Consider the following 24668-nt stretch of genomic DNA (forward strand, 5'->3'; position numbering starts at 1 on the left):
TGGGTACAGCACCCAGCTGTTGGGTAATTTACCCTGTCATAGATTTTTGAGTGAGTCGCTGAAAGCCTGAGCCTTCTGTTCCTGCCACCTTCACAGGCTAGTGCTCCAGTGAGCATGGAGTGGGGGGGGGGGGGGGCAGAGCAGAGAGCCAGAGACTGACAGTCACCATCTCTGTTCAGGGAGCTCTGTGAACCAAGAGATCAGCTCAGTTCTCAGTCTTAGAGCTGGTGGGGGACTGATGCTGCATCCACCTAGGTAAGTATGATTTTGAAGAAAAAAAAAAAAACTTCTCTCTTAAAAAGGGAATACATTTCTGAAATAAATCAATAATCCTTCCCCTTTAAAAACACTGGTATGAGCTAATCTTAAATATATACTCCAGTTTTGGTCACCAATCCTCAGAAAAGATCTTGTTGAATTGGAAAGGGTTCAGCAAAGGACAACAAAACTTTTAAGGGGGATGGAGAAACTTGGCAATGAGGATCGCTTACAGTTATTCACTCTAGAGAAGAGGCGCCTAAGAAATAAGATTACATCGTACAAATATATCAAAGTTGACTCCAGTAACTGTAATAAACTGTTTACTTAAAGGTCCCTGAAGCAGACACATGGCTGTGATTCAAGGTTAGAAGAAAATAGGTTTAACTTTAGATTGCGGAAAGGGTTCTTTACTGTTAGAACGGTAAATGTGGAACTCCCTCCCCCAGGAAGTGGGACTAGATAAGTGCTGACCATTTAAAAAAAACATTTAGGGTTTGTTCAGACTTGCAGTTGTGGTCGAGCTGTGTTTTTAGCACCCCCCCAATTGCCCCCCTTAAGATACAAAAGCAGCAGATGGAGTGGTTCACATGTTGAAATGCTTTGCTTTGTGCCTGTGGCATAAACTATCACTTCTGATGCTTAACATAACCCATTCAAGCAAATAGGGAAGCACTGCAAATGCACACACTTTGCCCTTTAGTGCAAAAATGATGGTGTTAAAATAGCAGGAGAGAAGAAAGCACACTTCTACCTCACCGCCTGTCCAGGGTCACTGTTTTTTGGGATGCAATGGCTGCACGGATATAGCCAATGGTCCCAATTTGACAACTGTTACGTGTCAAATTGGGACAAGCGGCTGTGCCCATGCAGCCGATGTGCCCCAACAGACATGAGTGGGACTGCCTGCACGCAGATGCACAGAACTCCTGTGAATCTAACGTGTGCAAAGATGGCCTTACTGCAAACAACAACCTGCATTTTATGGCTCATTTTATAAAATTCAGGCCATGTTGTACAGCCTGTGGTATGTTATAGATTTTTCTCTGCTTAGTGGAGCATATAAAACTCCATGATTAGAAAGGCCGGTCACACACCTTTTGAAAAGTGACATGATTGCACTCACCAAGCTTTGTTTTCGCTTCATTCCTTGTATTAGTGCACACCACTGTGCTTTATAAATTTGTAGTGCTTTTTATTATTTTTTTTTTTTAGTGCTTTTTATTATTATTTTTTTTAAAGCGGTGATATGGATGTTGTAAGGTAGACCCTTAAATGTCCCAGATCCTGTTAATTCTTTAGAGTAGAAACACACTTCAGAGGCACCTTTGCTGTGATACGCTTGAGGAACTGTGCAAGTCAGACCTATTTTTTTATGATAGCACATGCTTTAATCTGGTCCCCTTTGTTGCTGGATATTTCTGGGGTGATTTGTTTTATGCACTTGTAGTAAATTGCCCCTGCCACATATACCTTTCTTGTTAGTTATATGCTGATGAGTATGTATTTCTCTATATGTATCCTTGTTTTTTTCTGCACTTTTATGAGAATACCTATCAATGCATATCACACTAAGCTACATCATAGTGTTTCAGGCTACAAGGGCCTTCTCCAGGTTTTTAAAAGTTTGTGCTTTTTTGCTGTAGCTTGCCATTGAATACCTACAATTGAGGAGATTCCCCAGGTCTGGTTTTTATTTGGGATAAAAGGAACAGCACCTTAATTTTTGAATACCTAGGGGTTGATTTACGAACACTGGAGAGTGCAAAGTTTGTGTGATGTGTGAAAATGTGCAAAAAGTGTGTGATAAAGATAGGTTGGGTAGATGGGTGGGTGGGGTGGTGGTCATGGTTTGAATGGGATGGGGAAGAAAGGGATGATGAGCTAGGAAAGCTGGGACCTGGTCAGCCCTAACACCTTAAAATGTAAGTGCAGATTTGGTGGCAAGGTAATAAAACTGATCTGAACATATCAAGTACAGTAGTACTTGTAAGCGTAGTGTGAAACTTTGTTACCGTAGGAAGGTGGTCAAACACTCCATTAACCTAGTGTTGTTCATCCTGTCAAACCACTGTGACAGTAGGTGCATTTGGTTGCTTCCATATGGCTGGTACACATGCCTTAGTGGTATTTTAACAGATCTATCAATAAAGGTTTTAGTTATTTTCAGAGAAGTTACTGAGGTGGAGAAGATATGGGGCTAGATGCATGTCTAAGCATATATCCACCATATTGGGAATGCGTTCTGTGACCTTTAGCCAGAAAGGCTTCAGCAGCCCCCAAAAAAGGATGCCTGGACATTCATTACAGTGCCAACATGCACTTGGAGTTGATCATTTTTGTTTAACAGTGACAGTGAGTATTCTATACCATCTAGTCAGGATTTGGTATCCTGTCTCCTGCATCTTATTGGAAATGGAGGATTTGTGTGCGAATTATAGGACATGCACCATATGTTTTAGGGAGTATCTTAACCCTAGGTCTTTTATCATTGCTGCGGGAAAGGGGGACAGTCAGGTGGATTGATGAGGTTCCTGACTGATTAATGGATAGCACATCTCTCATTGGCATTTCTTCCCAACATAATTTCTCGAATTCTGTTAAAGGCCTCAGAATTTTACATGGCTCCCCAACGGTCTAGATGTGGTCAGTAAAATGTTTTATTTGTTCCACAGATAACCATTGCTGTTCTATAAACATAAAGAAGAAAAATGGTGAACAAGGACACCATTATTCCCATATCTCCAAAAACAAGCTGTATTAACATTTTGATGGCCAATGCCTATACATATTGGTTATGTATGTTTTGTTTGCAGCAATTTACTTTATATTAGTTTACATTATTAACTGAATAGCCTGAATAGGTGATAGGAGTTTATACGCTGCTATGGATTTTCTTGACAACGTTGTTTATTTTAAAGGGTTGGGTGTGGATGTAAATCTATTAGTTGTCTAATTGGTTACTTTTTGTAATAAAGCTTATTTTTGGAGATATGGTGGATGGTGGTATCCTTGTTCAGTGTTTATATATAGATTTATAGTACTGGCACCTGACCTAATGTATGGGATGGCAATCACCTATTTAAAGCATGTATGTCATCTCACTCTTCACCTTTTAATGCCAAATCAATCTAGTGCATCTGAGACCATGAGGAAAATGAGGCTTTCCAAGGATGGGATACAGGGGTGAAGGAAGATAGACCCAAAGCACAAATTAACTATCCTGGTTAAGTGGGCAGCTCTAGGATAGAGCATGGGACCCAGAAACTAAATATCTACTACAATTTTTGATCCACTCAGGGCTGAGCTCCTCACTCATGCCCTTCTGTTTGCCTAGACAAATAGTGTCTCAGTCGGCCATTTGTGTTGTGCGGTCCAGGCATCAGCTTCCTGGTCTTTAATATTCATAACCTGGATACAAGCCGATATACTGTACATTATATTGGGATCCTTTTGATGACTCTCTCTGTCATGGGTCAAATCGAGGGGTCTTACAATTTAAACCATAGAGCCTGTTGACCACACATTTTGGCTGCCTGTGTTCCCTTGCAAAGGACCATATTTTGGTGTGCAATGCTGAGGACTATACCATGTCAAACTGATATGGGGTATCTTCCCCGTTGTCATTTTTAGACTGCAGAGGACCTTCTGGGTATATTAGAGGCACTTATCCCGCCTATTGATTTATAGCATATGTACCTGCTTATACAAAATACTTCTGAAGAAGCGGTCTTAACACCGCGAAACATGTAAATTGTTGTGGATGGACATGGAAGTTTTCATACTACCAATCACCGGATGTTCTGTTTTTCTTTTTTTAAAAGTCTGTACTTCTCCATGTCCTACCTGTCATAATGCATTTATATGTTGGAATGTACTCATTCTGTCTTTTGCACTTTTAAATGTCTTTTTTTGATGTAATAAAATAACTTTTTATTCACATTGTCTTGTTCTTACAATCGGTGTAAAACACCATCAAAATCCCACCTAGGCCCCCCCTTTTTCTGTTTTTTCTCTGACTCCCCACGTTGCGGATGCGATGGCCTACTATACCTGGGGTGGATTGGCGTCTTCCACCACTATAGTTGGGAAATCTCGCATCTGCTTCATGGAGAGTTTTTGAAACATTTACATATTCAATTGGGATGAAGGTGTCCTTTTTATAATATGAATGTATATGGCCATCTAGCAGCTTTTCTCTCTATCTACTACAGTTTTTGATCCACCCAGGGCTGAGCTCCTCACTCATGCCCTTCTGTTTGCCTAGACAAATAGTGTGACTATTAAGCACATTTTTTAGGATACTGTAGGTGGAGGATAAATCGATTTGATAAACGTTGAAATAAATAGAGCAGTCCGGGCTGTCTATTCCTTATTAAAATAATGTTATGTCTGCACCATGTGACGGCATCACAATCAAAATTCTTTAGTTTTGCATATATCAATCTCTGTAGTCTGAGGACGTATTGAGGAAAATATACTTTATCCAGGTCCACTGAGATTTTATGTGATGAGACCCATTTAAAGGGGAACTTAAGTTGTATATCACAGAATTATTGGACAGAGATTGACAAACGTAATGCCTTGGATTTTGAAGAATTTATTTTAAAATTGGAGAGTATGCTGTATTTTTTTTTCAAGCATTGTCTGGATATTTATTTGGTAAGGATGTTTCTGATTTCTATGCAGGATTCAATTTATCTTGCATAAAATTATTTAGCCTTTTTAGTAGTGTTGGAAAAAAATGAAACTACTATATGAGAATTTTCAATATGCAGCCATTCATTTTATTACTTGAATGCTTCTAGTGCAGGAGTTTCTGTATCAGTCTTTAGTTGTATTTAATTCCCAGTAGAACATGTGCTATTCCCTGCTGAGGTGTCCTATAATAAATCCAATTATTCTGACTATTCCTACGACATGGCAGCAGACATGAAGAAAATGAAGGCCCCAGAAAGCAATAAATTGCTCTTAACTAACCATCTGTGTGATTATTAATTCATCTTTTCTGTTGGACACATCAGCCTTTGAGTAAGCACATTAAACCATTTTATCCTATCGTGATTTGGGTTGTCTGATGCGTTCATCCAGAGCATTATATACAGAAAGTATAAGTGACAGGGGCCTACTGCATATTAACTCTTTAGTGGCCTAGTCCTCTTGGTACCTCATGGTAAACTTGTCTTATGTAATGCACATACCATTTCCTTGATTTTAGCTTTGGAGGTGGGTTTCGAGGGATAAGGAAGAGAGCTCTCATAGGATGCATGTCGCATAAAGCTGCAAAACAAAAAAAAATTATACTCCATGTGTACATGTATAATAAATTTAAAAAAAATCACATTTTCAAATATTCTACTGTAATTACAAAAGAGTGGATACATTTACAGCAAATCCGACTCCCCCTAAGCAAGTGGATAGCTTCTCTCCCCTTTGGGAACCCAATTCACTCAGTGACCTGGTAAAGGGGCCTAAAAGCCCCTTGCTAATGTATAAATGCAGAGAGTACAGCAGTATATTTCCCTATTATGGTTATTATATCACAAATTGGAAGAAATGTGTTCCATAATCCCTGGAACCTTGGCACATAAATTAAATTGAAATCCTGTTAAAACTGCTGACCTGGTCGGGAAATGCAAGCTCTAAGCTAGTGAAATAACAAAAGGGTCTGCTGTCTTTAAACAAAATGTACTAATGTCTATATAGATGGATGTAATGCTAACTTAATGGATAGCTGTAGTTGTTTTTAAATGACCCTGACCCCCCCCATCCCAGTCTTATATTCTCCTGTATTTGCTCTTCTGAGATATTAGCTTTGTAGACTACTGTAAGCCGCACAGATGATTCTACATTAAAGTGATTGTAAATGTTGTTGTTTTTTTTAAATAGCAAACATGTCATACTTCTAGGCTCTGCTCTGTCCCCCACTCCCTCCTCACTGGTTTTGAGTGACAACAGCAGGAGCCAATAGCTCCCGCTGCTGTGTCTGAGCCAATGAGGAGAGAGAGAGCCAAGAGAGTGGTGGATTGAGATGGGGCACATGTGATTATTTAGTAGGAGGTTGGGGGGGAGCTGCAAACTGAACACTGAACACTTTTTTACCCTAATGCAAAGAATGCGCTATGGTAAAAAGCCTTCAGGCTTTAGAACCACTTTAATCTCCTGCGTGAGCTCTTCCTACACTTGTGGGGTTATCTCCATTCATTTCTACAAAGAGGGCATCTGCCACTATGACACATTATATAGGGGGCAAAAGGAGATTCTTTGGGGCATTCTTGTACTGCTGGCTGTGTGCCCACCTATGAAGTGTAAGACCTAGGGTAGGGTTGTGGGGGGGGGGTCATTTAATGGGGTTCTGTCAAAATCCTACACACCGGTCTCTGCAATAAAAGAATTACACTCACCTCTCTGATGCTCCGTATCTTTTACCTTTCAGCACTAAAACCTCTATCAGTCTCTTTAGCATTTAACACTTCTAAGACTATCTGATCCTTGAGTCCCCGGGAGTGTGCTGTGGCTTCATTTTCTTACCCATGTGCCACTACTGAATTCTGTAGTGAAGTAAAGGTCCTGAGTGGGATGGAACTGCAGGGTGGTGGACACAGGCATAGGCATTTAAATATCTGTAAGGTTTAGATGCTGAAAAGACTGATGGAGGCTTCACAGTTGAAGCAAAAGGAAGCTAGAAGATTTAGATCACCAGAGAGGTGAATATAATACGGCTTCTATAACAGAGAACTGGATTAGTATTTTAGTAATAAAATTTGATGTACATGAATGCATCTATTATTGTAACCCTGATTTACCAAAAATGTGAATTCCTTCATCATACTGCAGGCTTTTACAAGAAAGAGATGCATCCTAACAATGGAAGAAGATGCAGCCTGCTACTGCAGGCATGGGCCATTGGTGGCACTTCCAAACAGTTGGTCCTTCCTCCAACTCATCTATGCCTCCTTGATCTACCAGCTCTGCATACAGTAAGTCCCAAATGTAAAAAACATTTTTTGAAGTTTTAGCAATAGGACCAAACAATAACACCTCTGCAACACCTAACAGAATACAGTAATGCAAGTCACTTGCATGCCCTTCTCCAATGGCATATAGAAAGGGCAGTATTGGTATAATTTACTGACATCTCCTGGGATAAAAATTAGAAGAATGAGAGGATGTGATCTCTATTGCTTTACTTTGCCCTTCATGGAGTATAGCAGTAGGTAGCAGTCATAATGAGAATGTGCAGTCTGGGATTAAAAGGCTGGTCCACACAAAACTGATATTTCAGTTTTCAGTAGCTGCTGGAGAGTGGGTAGGAATAGGAAAAGAAAGAGAAAAGAGCAACATGATAACTGGATATTAAACAATAAAGCCAGGGGTGACATAATATAGATGGTTCCAACTACAATATATACACGAAATATCAGGTTTGGTGAACAGGACATTTTAAGGAAAAAACTTGGGCAGTAAAAAAAAGCAGATAGTTGCACAGCTTGATTGAGTGTAAAGAATAAATATAATTAAACAAAAAACATTGGGGTCAATATACTAAAGGCAAATATGCTGTGCACTACAAGTGTAGTTGCTGTAGATCTAAAGGGAACATGCAAGGAAAAAAAAAAAAACATTTTTGCTTGAACATGATTGCATGATATAAATCAGCAGAGATTTCCCTCAGATCTAATGCAACTGCACTTGTAGTGCACAGTATATTTGCCTTTAGTAAATCAACTTCATTACATTTATTTCAAATACACCCCGCTAATTTAGTAAAAAAAAAAAAAATGTAAAATATATGTATGTTCATATATGTGTTTGTTTGTGTATGTATTGTAAGGGATTAGCTCGGTGGTAGGCGTGGATGACCCCTTGGGGGGTGCGTTTACACCGACAAGGGGTTGCAAACAACAGTTTGGTTTATTAATGCATTTTTCTTCACCAGACTGCAAGCGTCAAAACCAGCAAAATAAAATAAAAGACAAAATAAATCCTTGCCTCTGTGGGCGGCTACCTTCTCACACTGGGACCTACCTAAGAGTCTGTCCCCAACCTACTGTTGGGCAGACTTTGCTGATCCTACAGCAGACCATCAATAGTTCATTTATAATCTCTTCACACAGCAAACAGTTCATTTAACATGTCCCTTTTCCTCTTCATATGGAACATGTCCCTTTGTTTTCTCTCCACATAGAAAAACAGTCCATGTCCTCACCTTTGAGAAGTCTTCAGTCTTACTTGATTTCCCCTTCACACAGGAAATGTCCATTGGTTTCTTTTCACCTAGAAATGATCCCAGACCTCACTTCGAGTAGTCTTCACACTTGTTTACCCTCCTTAGCGCACATCACTTCAGGGGGTCTTCTCCCATGCTCACCAGCTTGTCGGGAGGCACTCATCTGTCTGTCCTCCTCTCCCAGCCCACACGGCGACAGGAGGCAGCAGTCCTTCTCCCAGGCTTCCTCAGCGTCGGGAGGCACACATCTGTCTGTCCTCCTCTCCCAGCCCACACGGCGACAGGAGGCAGCAGTCCTTCTCCCAGGCTTCCTCAGCGTTGGGAGGCACACATCTGTCTGTCCTCCTCTCCCAGCCCACACGGCGACAGGAGGCAGCAATCCATAGACTTCCTCTGGACAAATTATAGAGGCCTTCATTTCCTCATTCCGAACAGCTGAAGGCCTTTCAACTTCTTTACACCTTCCTGCTGCCTTTCCAAACTTTCCAAACCAGGTGGGAATGTGTCTCCTCTCTGTGACTACATTCCCAGATTTACCTGACTTCCTGTCACAGTATGTGTATATGTGTGTGTGTGTGTGTGTGTGTGTGTGTGTGTGTGTGTGTGTGTATATATATAATATATATATATATATATATATTATTAGTGACAGTGTTTAGAATTTCCTATTTACTCATAAAACATATTTTTAAATCCTAAATCCCTTCCCTGCATCAACGGTTTGCACAGCATTGGCTATCCCAGAAGGACATTTTAGAAATGTCACGATTTTGTTCAAATGGAAAATGTTTGGATTAAATGTTTTGACATTTAGGAATTATCTCTAAGGACCATTCTAAGGACAGCTTGCTAGATTGTCCCTTTTTGTCATTTAAATGCTGAAACATACATTACTAAATTGCCAGAGATTTGTTTGTCAAAAAAATCCTTACCATGTAGTCTGATCAAGATGTACTGTATATGTATATGTATGGTCTAATTGCTCACTAACTAAGTTCCAAGTGCATGGAGCAAGGGTTGAATGTTTCATCTACCTCTATTTGTATGAGTATTATGTTCATTTCTACAATACTTTCCCCAGACTGATAAAAGTAGAACAGATACATGCTGGCAACCTTAAGTACTGTAGTAGCTGCAGGACTCTGCAAATGCTAGCATCATTTTTTTCTGCATATTCATGCTAAGCTGTTTTTGTTTTTTTATAAAGCCATTTATGATGATTTTATAACATCTGTTTCAGTGGGGTCTAGGCAGTAAATTATTTTCTCTTCTGTTTCAAACTGTTTCACTTCATTTTTTTATAGTTCCCTTCTTAGTTTTGGATTGTTTAAAGCTGTTTTTTTTTTTGGTTTTTTTAATTTATGTGCTTATCTCTACCTCACTTCCCTCTGAAATGTTTTTGTTGTTCTTCTAGCTTTCTTCTAACTTGTGCTCTTCTGTCTTTTTTTTTTTTCCGAATTATTGTTTTGCTGGTTATGTGAACAAACCAGAAACAATAGAAGACAATGGGGGCATGAGGCGATGGTAGGGATTGGGAGTTTGTTTAAAAAGCTATGGTCATTAGATAAAGGTTGGATCAGGCAAGACAATGCATAAACCGTGTATAACACCAAAAGCTAGCAAGGCCACTGCAAACCCTCAGCAATCCAACGTAGTACCAGCAAGCATATATTTCTCTATCGCTCATTGACAGACGTAGTCCTCGGTGATACAGCACCTTCGGGTTATGTTGCCTCCACAGGAGTAGGACTAGACAGGAAATAAAATGCTCTGGCCACACCCTAGGGGCAGTCCCAGAGGGTATATCCTCTCTCTCTCTGCCTCAGCAAATCAGTTTTTTTCTGTCTAGTCAGGAGTAAGGACCTAGATACCTTGCTGGGATCTTCGGTCCTGGCAGGATTTTTTTCTTAGAAAAGATTTTTTAGACAGCTTTTTTTCTCCAGTGTTCCTGTGAGATCTTCAAGCAAGAAAGCTGAACTGGGCGACGGGCGGGATGTTGAGATCCAGTGGTCACCCCAGTTCAGCCTACGAGCGCGTGCAGGCCATAGCTCCGCGCTGGGTCGGCCGCGACATAGTCCCACTGGACGGGGACTGACCCTGCGAGTTAAACGTCTCGCTGAAACGCCAAAGACCATGAGTCACGGCGCCCGTATTGGTCAACAGCCCTCCTACCTCGGTGGAGAGGGGTACTGTCAGGAGTTGGCGCCCGCCTGGTTCCGGTATGGTGAGTAGTATGTTCCCCCTTTCCCCCTGACGGGTCTTGTGGTGAACGTGGGCCCCTCTCTGTAATGGTAAGGATGGGTTCCCCTCTATCCTATAACATGTCACAGATCCCCCTAATTGAGTGTGATTTTTGTGTACAAGAAGCCAGGAGGCTTGGTTTGGGAGCTGACAATCTAATTGTAAAGATGTGTAAATGATTGTAGTCAGTGGCAGTACTAGAACTTTACTGTGATAGTATAAGGTATCCTACCTGTCAGTAGCCACAGGGCGATGTCTATACATGTATACTGCATTCCAGATCATTCCTCCAGCTAAGCAGCGGACCGCATACGGCCCGCTAGGGTCCGGTACCTCCGACCACGCTGACCACCATGAGGGTGAAGGGTTGTGAGGCCGAGATCCTTCTGCAGACATGCCGCTATTCTGTGCAGGCCGCCGCCATTGTCTGGTAGATCGCACGAGGCCGCCATTTTGGTGTAGCCTCGTGTCTCCAACATGGGGGCGGCCATGTTTGAGGTGACTCAAAAACATCATGGAGCCAGGGGGAGGAGCCGGCAGGCGTGTTAAGGGGCGGAGCCGCCTCTTTTACCCAGGAAATAGGGCCAAAGACTTCCTGTCTGTAACAAGACAAGCACTGAGCAAGCTGATGAAAACTTCTGTGCATCAGGGATGAGCCTTGGGGTCTGTCTCTCTCTCTGTGGGGTCCAAAAAGGCAGGTAACACTGAGGGGCGCTGTTGCGACTGGGGGACACAAAAAAAAAAAAAAAAAAAAGTTTTTTTTTTTTTTTACTTTGTCATTTTTTGTCGCTGGCAAGTGTCTTGTATAATCATTGACCCTGCCGCATAGGTATCCCCACCTGATCCCCTCAAGGTGGCCGCAGGACCCTCCAGTACCCCACTTGTTTTTAATGCATTATCGGCAATTTTGGAGTCTTTGGTATCCCGGGCGGAGGTGGCCTGTCAGGGACGGGGGTCAAGTAGCGACCCCCGCCTACCCCTATTGTTTATCAGATACTTCAGATACGGATTCGGAACTGGTCAATGCAGTTGCAGGTCCCTCTTAGGGGGCTGTTGTCTCAGGTAATATCTCCTCAGCAGTGAGGAGCACGTTTCTGCCTCCGCCATAGCACAAGAGTGGTGGATGCACTAGTTGTGTCCTTCCGGGAAACCTTTAGTCTTGAGGTTACACCGGCAGAGGTAGCTGAGACTGAGATTCCTTTTTGGTACTTGTTAGCCTACCAAAAGGGCGAAGGATTTTCCTTTACCCAAATGGGGTCGTTTTGAAACGAACCCCTGTTATTTCCAAACGCATGGCTAGGTGCTATCCGTTTGAGGAATTCCTCTTCATAGGATAGATGGTACCACCTGCTGTCTTGCCACAGACTGTTAGGATAAAAAGACCTCGTAACTAACGAGGACCTTCCTTTTCTGCTCATATAGAGTTGTTTGTTCCGCAAGGGCGGGCGATAAGGCGAAACCCTCCAAAGCCCCTTTAGAGGGGTTTCTAAGGGCGCTGGTCGGGTAAACAAAGAGTCCGGCTCAGCCAAGCCTGAAGAATATAGCCTGATGCGCCCCTACCCATCTCTGGGGTGGGGGGGGATGTCTTCACCGGTTTCTGGAGGACACAGGATCGAGTTTCGATCACTTCCACCGGTGCGATTCTGCCCTTCTAACATTGAACGGTTTCAGGGGTTCTATTCGAACCTATTCACAATGCCCAGGAAAGAGGGCAAGGTGCGTCCAAATCTGGACTTGGGAAGAAATAGAGTCCATCCGTACAGTGGTGGCCTCCCTGCATAAAAGAGATTTCCTGGCGTCCATAGACATATAGGATGCCTATCTTTATATCCCCATCATCGCAGGACATCAGCGTTTTTTTTCACTTTCCCAAAGATCATCCCTGGTTCCCACCAGGAGACTGAACTATCTGGGCCTAAGGTTGGATACATCCTGGGCAAGAGAGTTTCTCCTTGCTGGGAAACTCCAGAAGGTTCAGTCAACGATTCGGATGTTGCTGTCCGTCAATTGGCTGGGACTGAGGGTGGCCTTCTTAGAGGCAGTACCGTATACCCAGTCTCATACCCGAATTCTCCTGAAGGAGATTCTTTTTTAATGGAATCAGAATTCCGATTCCCTGGACAATCGGATCCGGTTGAGCGAGCGGACCAGGAAGTCTCCGATGCTCAACCAGGGGAAGTCATTTCTTCCGATAGTATCCAGATTACCAATAAGGGTATCGGAAATGAGAGCGATCAGATTTTGTCTGATTTACTGGATCGAGCAGCTCTAGAGCAGTCCGATTCGGATCCAATCGCATATGGCCTCTTCATCCAGAGGTTTTTTCCCTAGCTGTCCCTTCATTGGGACATCCCGGATGTGGATCTGTTGGCACCTTGGCCTAACAGGAAGGTGCGGAGGTTTGTAGCTCGCGCCACGATCCTCTAGCGGACGCAGCAGAAACGCTGATTGCCCCGTGGGGGCAGTATCAGCTACGGCATGCCTTCCATCCTCTCAAGTTGCTGCGGGAACTTCTTCGCAGGATAGAGGTGGAGGGAATTCCAGTTATTCTGGAAATTCTGGATGGACCTCGTCAAGCTTGGTACGCCGACTTGGCGAGGCTAGTCGCGGACGCTCCTTGGAGACTTCCTCTCAGGGAGGATTTGCGGTCTCAGGGACCGATCTTCCATCTTGCTTTACAGTCGCTGGCTTAATGGCCTGGCCATTGAGACCCAGGTACTGAAGGACAAGGGAGTGTCAGCTTCAGTTATTCCTACCTCCAGTTAAAGCAAGGAAAGCGACTTCCAGCACATGGAAGTCTTATATTGCATGGTGTGAATCTATTGGATTTCCCCCACAGACCTATTCGGTGACCCGAATTTTGGTCTGTCTGCAACAAGGGGTTGAGCAGAAACTATCCTTGAGCACGATCAAGGGTCAGGTTTTCGGCGTTAGCAATCTTCTTTCAAGAAACCTTTGGCTAATCATTCCTTGGTGCGGAATTTCATCCAGGGGGTGCGACATCTGGCTCCGCCAGTGCGCGCACCCTTACCACCTGGTATCTTAATTTAGTGTGGTCGGTTCTTCAGAAACTTCTCTTTGAAGATATTAGGGAGATTCCCTTGCTTACATTCCCAGAAGGTGGCCTTCTTGGTGGCCATTACTTCTCTACGCAGGGTGTCAGAACTGGCCGCATTATCCTGTCGTTCCCCAGATCTGGTGGTTCATAGGGATAAGGTGGTTCTTCTTCCGAATCCATCCTTCCTTCCTAAAGTGGTTTTCGTAAGACGGACTCACTTTTTGTGATCACGGATAGCCCTTGAAGGGGGTTGCCTGTGCCTGCCGCGACCATATCTACATGGATCAGCCAGACGGTGGTACAGGCTTATTCTATTAAGGGTCGGAATCCTCCGTTCCCTGTTAGGGCGCACTTCACTCGAGCGCTCAGTACTTCCTGGGCCTTTCGCCATCAGGCGTCAGTGGTCCAGGTATGTAAAGCGGCCACCTGGTCGTCGGTACATACCTTTACAAAATTTTATAAAATTGATGTGATGGCATCGGCGGATGCCTCATTTGGCCGCAAGGTTTTGCAGGCCGCAATTTGAGGAGACCGGTGGTCTACCTCGAGGGTTTTTTTCTGTTTGAAAATTTTTTTGTTGAGTCTCATCATTAAGGATGAGCATTGTAAACTTCTAGTTGGCACCGGTTGGGCCTTCTAGATTTGGATTTGATTTCCATTTTCCCACCCCTCATTTGTGATACTGCTCTGGGACTTCCCGAAGGTGCTGTATCACCGAGGACTACGTCTGTCAATGAGCGATAGAGAAAAATGGATTTTTGTAAAATCTTACCGTAAAATCCTTTTCTCTTAGCTCATTGACAGACGTAGTACCCGCCCCTCTGTTTTTTTGAGTTGGGTTGGGTTAAATTCTCTAAAGACTGCTTTTATGACATAACTGATTTGCTGAGGCAGAGAGAGAGAGGATATACCCTCAGGGACTGCCCCTAGGGTGTGGCCAGAGCATTTTATTTCCTGTCTAGTCCTACTCCTGTGGAGGCAACATAACCCGAAGGTGCTGTATCACCGAGGACTACGTCTGTCAATGAGCTAAGAGAAAAGGATTTTACGGTAAGATTTTACAAAAATCCATTTTTTACTTATCACTAGATAATTGCTCCATGTACGATCACATCTGAATGTCCATGTACTGCTGCGGCTGCTGTCAGCATATCATTGCTTTGTACAGGCTGAGCATTCACAACTATCTGCATCCACCTATGAATCCAGCTGCAGGGATATATTGGATTCTTACTGCAGCTGGCAAAAAATCCCAAGTGAATAAGGCCTAAATGTGAAAGACAAATGTATAGCAACTTGGAACATGGAAGCTATTCTTTTCTAGGGAGAACCGCAAATATTTAAAGAAAAGTCAATTTGACTATTCATCTTCCCAGATTGGTGTATACTCATCTAAAGGCTCTATTGATAAATGCTAGATAGTCTGAACATGTCTTGGCATGCAGGCTAAGAAAAGGATTCCGAAAGCTATTAAAGATTTGCCCAAGCACTTCTGATGTTAAAGTGATAGACTCTTTAAGAATATTAAATGCTTTAAAATTAGTGTTGAGCGAACACGGACAGTATTATTCGTGTTCGTACCGAATAATTGGATTTTTTGTACCCGAACACGGACACGGACACTTTACTGTATGTTCGGGTAAAAATCCGTGTTCGGTCGTTTTATTTCCGGGTTTTGCATGCTTTGGCGCTCTTTTCATGGCGGGCTTTCAACAGCCAATCAACAATCGTTTAACTGGTGTGCCTTAAGCCATCCCAGCCATGCCTGCAAATGTCTCAGTAGCTGTGATTGGCCGTCTGAAGCATGTGACCAAGTCTTTATAAGTTCCAGGCAGCCGCAGCGTCTTCATTCTGCTGCTTAGATCAGGGACAGAGCACACATCAACGTGCTGGCTGCTGATTAGGGAAAGACAGGCAGGAAAAAACCATTTGTGTCTGGATAGAATTGAGGGACAGGTCGGAGTGTTTAGGCAGGGCGAGTTGTAGGCATTTTAGGGATAGAGTCTGCTGAATTATAGGGTCAGTGTCTTCTACAAACTACAATCGATATTGCTGTGTGGGGGGTGGGGTCTGCACTCAATCCTGATCTACGATCTCTTCTCAATCCTGTTAGGGAGAGGCTGCTGCTGAATTTTAGGGTCAGAGTGTTCTACAAACTACAATCGATATTGCTGTGTGGGGTCTGCACTTAGTCCCGATCTACGATCTCTTCTCAATCCTGTTGGGGAGAGGCTGCTGCTGAATTTTAGGGAAACTGTGTTCTACAAACTACAATCGATATTGCTGTGTGGTGTGGGATAGGAGATAGGCAGGTGTCAGTGATCCACATCCATTTTTCTGTGTGTGAGCTGCAGTGAACACAATCTTTTTGGGCTGCAGTGAACACAATCTTTTTGGGGTGCAGTGAACAAAATCTTTTTGGGGTGCAGTGAACAAAATCTTTTTGGGGTGCAGTGAACAACATCCTTTTTGGGGTGCAGTGAACACAATCTTTTTGGGGTGCAGTGAACAAAATCCTTTATGGGGTGCAGTGAACACAATCTTTGTGGGGTGCAGTGAACACAATCTTTTTGGGGTGCAGTGAACAACATCCTTTTTGGGGTGCAGTGAACACAATCTTTGTGGGGTGCAGTGAACACAATCTTTTTGGGGTGCAGTGAACAAAATCCTTTTTGGGGTGCAGTGAACACAATCTTTGTGGGGTGCAGTGAACACAATCTTTTTGGGGTGGAGTGAACAAAATCCTTTTTGGGGTGCAGTGAACAACATCCTTTTTGGGGTGCAGTGAACACAATCTTTTTGGGGTGCAGTGAACAAAATCCTTTTTGGGGTGCAGTGAACAACATCCTTTTTGGGGTGCAGTGAACAACATCCTTTTTGGGGTGCAGTGAACACAATCTTTTTGGGGTGCAGTGAACAAAATCCTTTGTGGGGTGCAGTGAACACAATCTTTGTGGTGTACAGTGAACAGAATCTTTGTGGGGTGCAGTGAACACAATCTTTGGGGGGTACAGTGAACACAATCTTTTTGGGGTGCAGTGAACAAAATCCTTTGTGGGGTGCAGTGAACACAATATTTGGGGGGTACAGTGAACACAATCTTTGTGGGGTGCAGTGAACACAATCTTTGGGGGGTACAGTGAACACAATCTTTTTGGGGTGCAGTGAACAAAATCCTTTGTGGGGTGCAGTGAACACAATCTTTGGGGGGTACAGTGAACACAATCTTTTTGGGGTGCAGTGAACAAAATCCTTTGTGGGGTGCAGTGAACACAATATTTGGGGGGTACAGTGAACACAATCTTTGTGGGGTGCAGTGAACAAAATCCTTTTTGAGGTGCAGTGAACACAATCTTTGTGGGGTGCAGTGAACACAATCTTTGTGGGGTACATTGAACACAATCTCATACTTCTGAAGATTTGAGGGTGCTGCCTGTTCCATACTCCTCCTCCTACTGCTCAACCATCCTTTTAGGGGTACAAACAATAGTAATTGGGGCCTAGTGTGGTGGTGTACGTGTGAGATACATACACTTTCTTTTTGATCATATTTTCTATTCTGCTATTCAATTAAAACCTTTGGGGATCAATTAAATTGCGTGATAGTCTGTGTCGGTACGTGTGAGATCCACCTTTCCAAGTTTTTGGGGTTCATCTCATACTTCTGAAGATTTGAGGGTGCTGCCTGTTCCATACTCCTCCTCCTACTGCTCAACCATCCTTTTAGGGGTACAAACAATAGTAATTGGGGCCTAGTGTGGTGGTGTACGTGTGAGATACATACACTTTCTTTTTGATCATATTTTCTATTCCGCTATTCAATTAAATCCTTTGGGGATCAATTAAATTGCGTGATAGTCTGTGTCGGTACGTGTGAGATCCACCTTTCCAAGTTTTTGGGGTTCATCTCATACTTCTGAAGATTTGAGGGTGCTGCCTGTTCCATACTCCTCCTCCTACTCCTCAACCATCCTTTTAGGGGTACAAACAATAGTAATTGGGGCCTAGTGTGGTGGTGTACGTGTGAGATACATACACTTTCTTTTTGATCATATTTTCTATTCCGCTATTCAATTAAAACCTTTGGGGATCAATTAAATTGCGTGATAGTCTGTGTCGGTACGTGTGAGATCCACCTTTCCAAGTTTTTGGGGTTCATCTCATACTTCTGAAGATTTGAGGGTGCTGCCTGTTCCATACTCCTCCTCCTACTCCTCAACCATCCTTTTAGGGGTACAAACAATAGTAATTGGGGCCTAGTGTGGTGGTGTACGTGTGAGATACATACACTTTCTTTTTGATCATATTTTCTATTCCGCTATTCAATTAAAACCTTTGGGGATCAATTAAATTGCGTGATAGTCTGTGTCGGTACGTGTGAGATCCACCTTTCCAAGTTTTTGGGGTTCATCTCATACTTCTGAAGATTTGAGGGTGCTGCCTGTTCCATACTCCTCCTCCTACTCCTCAACCATCCTTTTAGGGGTACAAACAATAGTAATTGGGGCCTAGTGTGGTGGTGTACGTGTGAGATACATACACTTTCTTTTTGATCATATTTTCTATTCCGCTATTCAATTAAAACCTTTGGGGATCAATTAAATTGCGTGATAGTCTGTGTCGGTACGTGTGAGATCCACCTTTCCAAGTTTTTGGGGTTCATCTCATACTTCTGAAGATTTGAGGGTGCTGCCTGTTCCATACTCCTCCTCCTACTCCTCAACCATCCTTTTAGGGGTACAAACAATAGTAATTGGGGCCTAGAGTGGTGGTGTACGTGTGAGATACATACACTTTCTTTTTGATCATATTTTCTATTCCGCTATTCAATTAAAACCTTTGGGGATCAATTAAATTGCGTGATAGTCTGTGTCGGTACGTGTGAGATCCACCTTTCCAAGTTTTTGGGGTTCATCTCATACTTCTGAAGATTTGAGGGTGCTGCCTGTTCCATACTCCTCCTCCTACTGCTCAACCATCCTTTTAGGGGTACAAACAATAGTAATTGGGGCCTAGTGTGGTGGTGTACGTGCGAGATACATACACTTTTTTTGATCATATTTCCTATTCCGCTATTCAATAATAACCTTTGAGGATCAATTGAATTGCGGGATAGTCTGTGTCGGTACGTGTGAGATCCACCTTTCCAAGTTTTTGAGGTTCATCTCATACTTCTGAAGATTTGAGGGTGCTGCCTGTTCCATACTCCTCCTCCTACTCCTCAACCATCCTTTTAGGGGTACAAACAATAGAAATTGGGGCCTAGTGTGGTGGTGTACGTGTGAGATACATACACTTTCTTTTTGATCATATTTTCTATTCCGCTATTCAATTAAAACCTTTGGGGATCAATTAAATTGCGTGATAGTCTGTGTCGGTACGTGTGAGATCCACCTTTCCAAGTTTTTGGGGTTCATCTCATACTTCTGAAGATTTGAGGGTGCTGCCTGTTCCATACTCCTCCTCCTACTCCTCAACCATCCTTTTAGGGGTACAAACAATAGTAATTGGGGCCTAGTGTGGTGGTGTACGTGTGAGATACATACACTTTCTTTTTGATCATATTTTCTATTCCGCTATTCAATTAAAACCTTTGGGGATCAATTAAATTGCGTGATAGTCTGTGTCGGTACGTGTGAGATCCACCTTTCCAAGTTTTTGGGGTTCATCTCATACTTCTGAAGATTTGAGGGTGCTGCCTGTTCCATACTCCTCCTCCTACTGCTCAACCATCCTTTTAGGGGTACAAACAATAGTAATTGGGGCCTAGTGTGGTGGTGTACGTGCGAGATACATACACTTTTTTTGATCATATTTCCTATTCCGCTATTCAATAATATCCTTTGAGGATCAATTGAATTGCGGGATAGTCTGTGTCGGTACGTGTGAGATCCACCTTTCCAAGTTTTTGAGGTTCATCTCATACTTCTGAAGATTTGAGGGTGCTGTCTGTTCCATACTCCTCCTACTCCTCATCCATCCTTTTAGGGGTAGAAACAATAGTAATTGGGGCCTAGTGTGGTTTTGTACGTGCGAGATACATACACTTTTTTGGATCATATTTCCTATTCCGCTATTCAATAAAAACCTTTCTAGGGCAAGATCTTAAATTACAGAAATATGAGGAGACCGTCAAATAAGGGCCGTGGCCTGGGTCGTGGTGCTGCTGGTAGAGCTCCTGTTGCAAGGAGAGGACGTGGTCGATCTGTGCCAGCTACACGCACAAGTGAAACACCTTCCTCAAGTGTGAGTAGGCGACAGAACCTGCATCAGTATTTGGTAGGGCATCATACGCCCCTAGAAGTGATGAGGCCAGAACAAGTGGAGGCGATAGTAGATTGGTTTGCTGCTGACAGTGCCTCCAGTTCCTTCACATTGTCTCCCACCCAGTCTACTGCAGAAAGGTCACAGTTGGCACCTGCAGCCGATGTCCAACCGTCTTTCACCTCACCCCCTTGCAAATCAGGCAAGCAGTCTGAGCCCCAAGCCATACAGCAGTCTCTTCTTCTTTTTGATGACTCTGTCAGCAGGGTTTCCCAGGGCCATCCACCTAGCCCTGCCCCAGAAGTGGAAGAGATTGAGTGCAGCGATGCCCAACCACTTATTTCTCAAGATGAGTACATGCAAGGATCATCGCAGCACGTCTCCGATGATGACGAAACGCAGGTGCCAACTGCTGCGGCGTTCAGCATTGTGGAGACCGACAAGGAGGGCAGGGGTGAAGACTGGGTGGAAGATGATGTGGAGGACGATGAGGTCCTCGACCCCACATGGAATGAACGTCATGCAGGTGACCTGAGTAGTTTGGAGGAAGAGGCGGTGGTCGCACAGAGCCACCAGCACAGCAGAAGAGGGAGCAGGGTGCAGAAGCGGAGCGGCCGTGCACTAGACACTACGCCCGCTACTGCCCAACGCAGCAAGGGAACGAGCGCACCAAAGTCAGCTCAAAGGAGTTCTCTAGCGTGGAAGTTCTTTAGAAAATGTGCCGATGACAGAAAACGAGTGGTTTGCACCCTGTGCAATCAGAGCTTGAAGCGAGGCATAAACCTTCTCAACCTGAGCACAACCTGCATGATCAGGCATCTAAGTGCAAAGCACGAGCTGCAGTGGAGTACACACCTTCAAAACCAAGAAACGTCTCTGGCTCATCCTGCTTCCTCTTCTGCTGCAGTCTCGGCCGCTCCAGCCACATCTGTAGTGATACCGGCACCTGCCACCCCGCAAACAGACGATCTGTCAGCAACACCACCACCTGGGTCACCAACAACCATCTCCACAATGTCCTGTGGAAGCGTTCAGCTTTCCATCTCCCAAACACTTGAGAGGAAGAGGAAGTACCCCCCTACCCACCCGCGATCCCTGGCCCTGAATGCCAGCATTTCAAAATTATTGGCCTTTGAAATGCTGTAATTCCGTCTGGTGGAGATGCACAGTTTTAAAAACCTTATGTCGGTGGCTGTCCCACAGTACGTCGTGCCCAGCCGCCACTACTTTTCCAGGCAAGCCATCCCTTCCCTGCACAACCAAGTGGGGGAAAAAATCAGGTGTGCACTGCGCAACGCCATCTGTGCCAAGGTCCACCTAACTACCGATACGTGGACCAGTAAGCACGGTCAGGGGCGTTATATCTCCCTAATGGCACACTGGGTAAATGCAGTGGCGGATGGGCCTGAGGCGGATAGCAATTTGGCGCATGTCCTTCCACCACCGAGGATTGCAGGGCGCTTCAGTTTGCCTCCTGTTCCTAACTCCTCCTACTCCGCTTCCTCATCCTCTACCGCCTCCTCATCCGGACAGCGTAACACCTTCACCACCAACTTCAGCACGGCCAGGGGTAAACGACAGCAGGCAGTTTTACAACTTGCCTGTTTGGGGGACAAACCACACACCGCGCAGGAGTTGTGGAGGAGCATGGAACAGCAGACAAATGAGTGGTTGCTGCCAGCGAGCCTCAAGCCCGGCCTGGTGGTGTGCGATAACGGGAGAAATCTCATAGCAGCTCTGGGCCTAGCCGGTTTGACGCACATCCCTTGCCTGGCGCATGTGCTGAATTTGGTGGTGCAGAGGTTCCTTAAAAACTACCCCGATATGTCAGAGCTGCTGCAGAAAGTGCGGGCCGTTTGTGCGCACTTTCGGCGTTCTCACCCTGCTGCTGCTCGCCTGGCAGCGCTGCAGCGTAACTTCGGCCTTCCCGCTCACCGCCTCATATGTGACGTGCCCACAAGGTGGAACTCCACCTTGCACATGCTGGAAAGACTGTGCGAGCAGCAGCAGGCCATAGTGGAGTTTCAGCTGCAGCACGCACGCGTGAGTCGCTCTGCGGAACAGCACCACTTCACCACCAATAACTGGGCCTCCATGCGAGACCTGTGTGCCTTGTTGCGCTGTTTTGAGTACTCCACCAACATGGCCAGTGGCAATGACGCCGTTCTCAGCTTAACTATCCCACTTCTATGCCTCCTTGAAAAAACTATTCGGGCGATGATGGAAGAGGATGTGGCACAGGATGAGGAGGAGGAGGAGGATGAAGAGGTAACATTTCCAAGGCTTTCAGGGCAGTCATTCGCAAGGGGCTCCGAGGGTGGGTTCCTGCACACACAAACGCCAGGGACACAATTGTCCAGCAGGGGCACAGTTCTGGAGGATGAGGAGGATGAGGAGGAGGAGGAGCTGGAGGAGGAGATGGAACCATGTTCACAGCAGGGTGGCACCCAGGCCAGCTCATGGCCATCACTGGTGCGTGGCTGGGGGGATACAGAGGACACGGACGATACACCTCCCACAGAGGACAGCCTTTCGTTGCCTCTGGGCAGCCTGGCACACATGAGCGATTACATGCTGCAGTGTCTCCACAACGACCGCCGAGTTGCCCACATTCTAACTTGTGCTGATTACTGGGTGGCCACGCTGCTGGATCCCTGTTACAAGGACAACGTACCGTCCTTAATTCACTCACTGGAGCGCGATCGCAAGATGCGCGAGTACAAGCGCACGCTGGTAGACGCCATGCTGCTGGCATTCCCATCTGACAGCGGGGCCACAGTGGAAGCACAAGGCAGAGGAGGAGGAGGAGGAGGTCGCCAACGCAACCAGGGCACCGCCAGCACCTCAGAAGGCAGGGTTAGCATGGCCGAAATGTGGAAAAGCTTTGTCAGCACGCCACAACAAACAGCAGCACCAGCAGCTCAGATGGAACGTCTTAGCAGGAGGCAGCATTTTACCAACATGGTGGAGCAGTATGTGTGCACACGCCTACATGTAGTGAATGAGGGGTCTGCCCCCTTCAACTTCTGGGTCTCCAAATTGGGCACATGGCCTGAGCTTGCCCTTTACGCCTTGGAGGTGCTGGCGTGCCCTGCAGCCAGTGTATTATCTGAACGGGTATTTAGCACGGCTGGGGGCGTTATAACAGACAAGCGCAGCCGCCTGTCCAGAGACAATGTGGACAAGCTCACGTTCATTAAAATGAACCAGGCATGGATCCCACGGGACTTTTCCGTACCTTGTGCAGAATAGCAATGGATACCGACCTTACCCACCCATTGTTCCATTTTTGCTCTTTCTCACTCTTTTGGGGTGTACCCTCATTTAAAATTTGTGAAAAGAAGCAGTGTTGGCTACCTCGTCCTCCTCCTCAGGGCCAGATTAACGTAGGGGCTATTGGAGCTGCAGCTCCAGGCCCCTACCTTTTATATAGGCCCCGGGTTGGCCATATTCACTGTTACCGCTCTTCTGTCACTTGTAAACACAGAAGTCTGGCTTCTATGCTCGCTTCCCCAGGCAGCACCCTCAGAACCTCCCCACACAGCGCGAAGGCCGGACAAGGAGGGACAGTTGCCGATGCATGGATGTGTTTATGGGCTTCAGAGACAGCATCCCATGTTGAATTAGGCATGCATGGCTGCACCCTTCCTACTCTGGGTGCATGGCAAGGCACGGCCCTTAAGGCCCTTCAAAATCCTCAGCACCAAGCCCATGATGCTCTTAATTCGGCCCTGGTCCTCCTCCACCGCCGCTTCCACCTACACCACCCATAGGTGTGCGCAGCCTATTGCATTAAGGTGTGCACCCCAAAGTTGAAATACACATGCATGCGTTTGCCAGCAGGGAGAGTAATGTATCGGGGCCATGTACCTGTAGGCAAAGAGAAATAGAGCAGAGCAGGTCCGAGGGAGATCTTTCCCATCTCCTCACTGGCAATGCTATGTGCCCTAGGTGATTAGGGTGTGCCCAGGCACACACGGCACACCCTGTGCGCATGCCTATGTCACCGCCACATCCACCACCACCTCAACCTCCCTCCTACTCCATATGGGCCTCGTCCTTCAGAGATGAAGAAGAACATTGTTTTATTTTTCTGTTTTTTTTTGTTGTTTTAAGTTATTTCCCTATCCACATTCGTTTGCAGAGCACTTGCCATGCTCTTAATTACGTTTTGCTGCCATTTGCAGCACTCTAGCCCTTTCCTTTGGTGTTTTAGAGCCATTTTAGTGCCTTAAAGTTCGGGTCCCCATTGACTTCAATGGGGTTCGGTGTCCGGGAAAAGTTCGGTAAAAGTCCGGGACACGGACCCGGACTTTTTTTTAAAGTTCGGCCGAACCCGTCGAACACGGACATCTAGGTGTCCGCTCAACCCTATTTAAAATGTATGTATGTAAACAAAAAAATTGTGAAGTTTTTTTCTTTTCACTTACGTGGTGACCCTTCTGCCATCTCAATGGCTGTAATTCCCAAAGACCAAAGATCACTCTGTGGAATCAGAAAAACATAACCTAGGTTAGAATATTCATATAATCACACACTAAAGGATGTCTTTGGTTTAAAAGTGGGAAAATGGCAGTGGCAGTTTCTGTGCTTGTAAAGCGCTTGTACTGTCTTCCT

At 45.0% G+C, this 24668-nt stretch overlaps 1 protein-coding gene across 1 annotated transcript in view; it reads right to left on the bottom strand.

Moving 5' to 3' along the window:
• NRK (Nik related kinase) overlaps positions 1-24668 on the bottom strand; it is a 489556-nt gene that overhangs the window by 212227 nt on the left and 252661 nt on the right. Inside the window, exons 8-9 of the mRNA XM_082263406.1 lie at positions 24482-24536; positions 5460-5538 (exon numbers count right to left, since the gene is read on the bottom strand). Of these exons, the coding sequence (XP_082119532.1) occupies positions 5460-5538; positions 24482-24536 (134 nt within the window). The remainder of the gene's footprint in view (positions 1-5459; positions 5539-24481; positions 24537-24668) is intronic.

Source organism: Pelophylax lessonae (assembly GCF_965119305.1).
Source record: "Pelophylax lessonae genome assembly, chromosome: 7".
NCBI classification, from domain to species: Eukaryota; Metazoa; Chordata; class Amphibia; order Anura; family Ranidae; genus Pelophylax; species Pelophylax lessonae.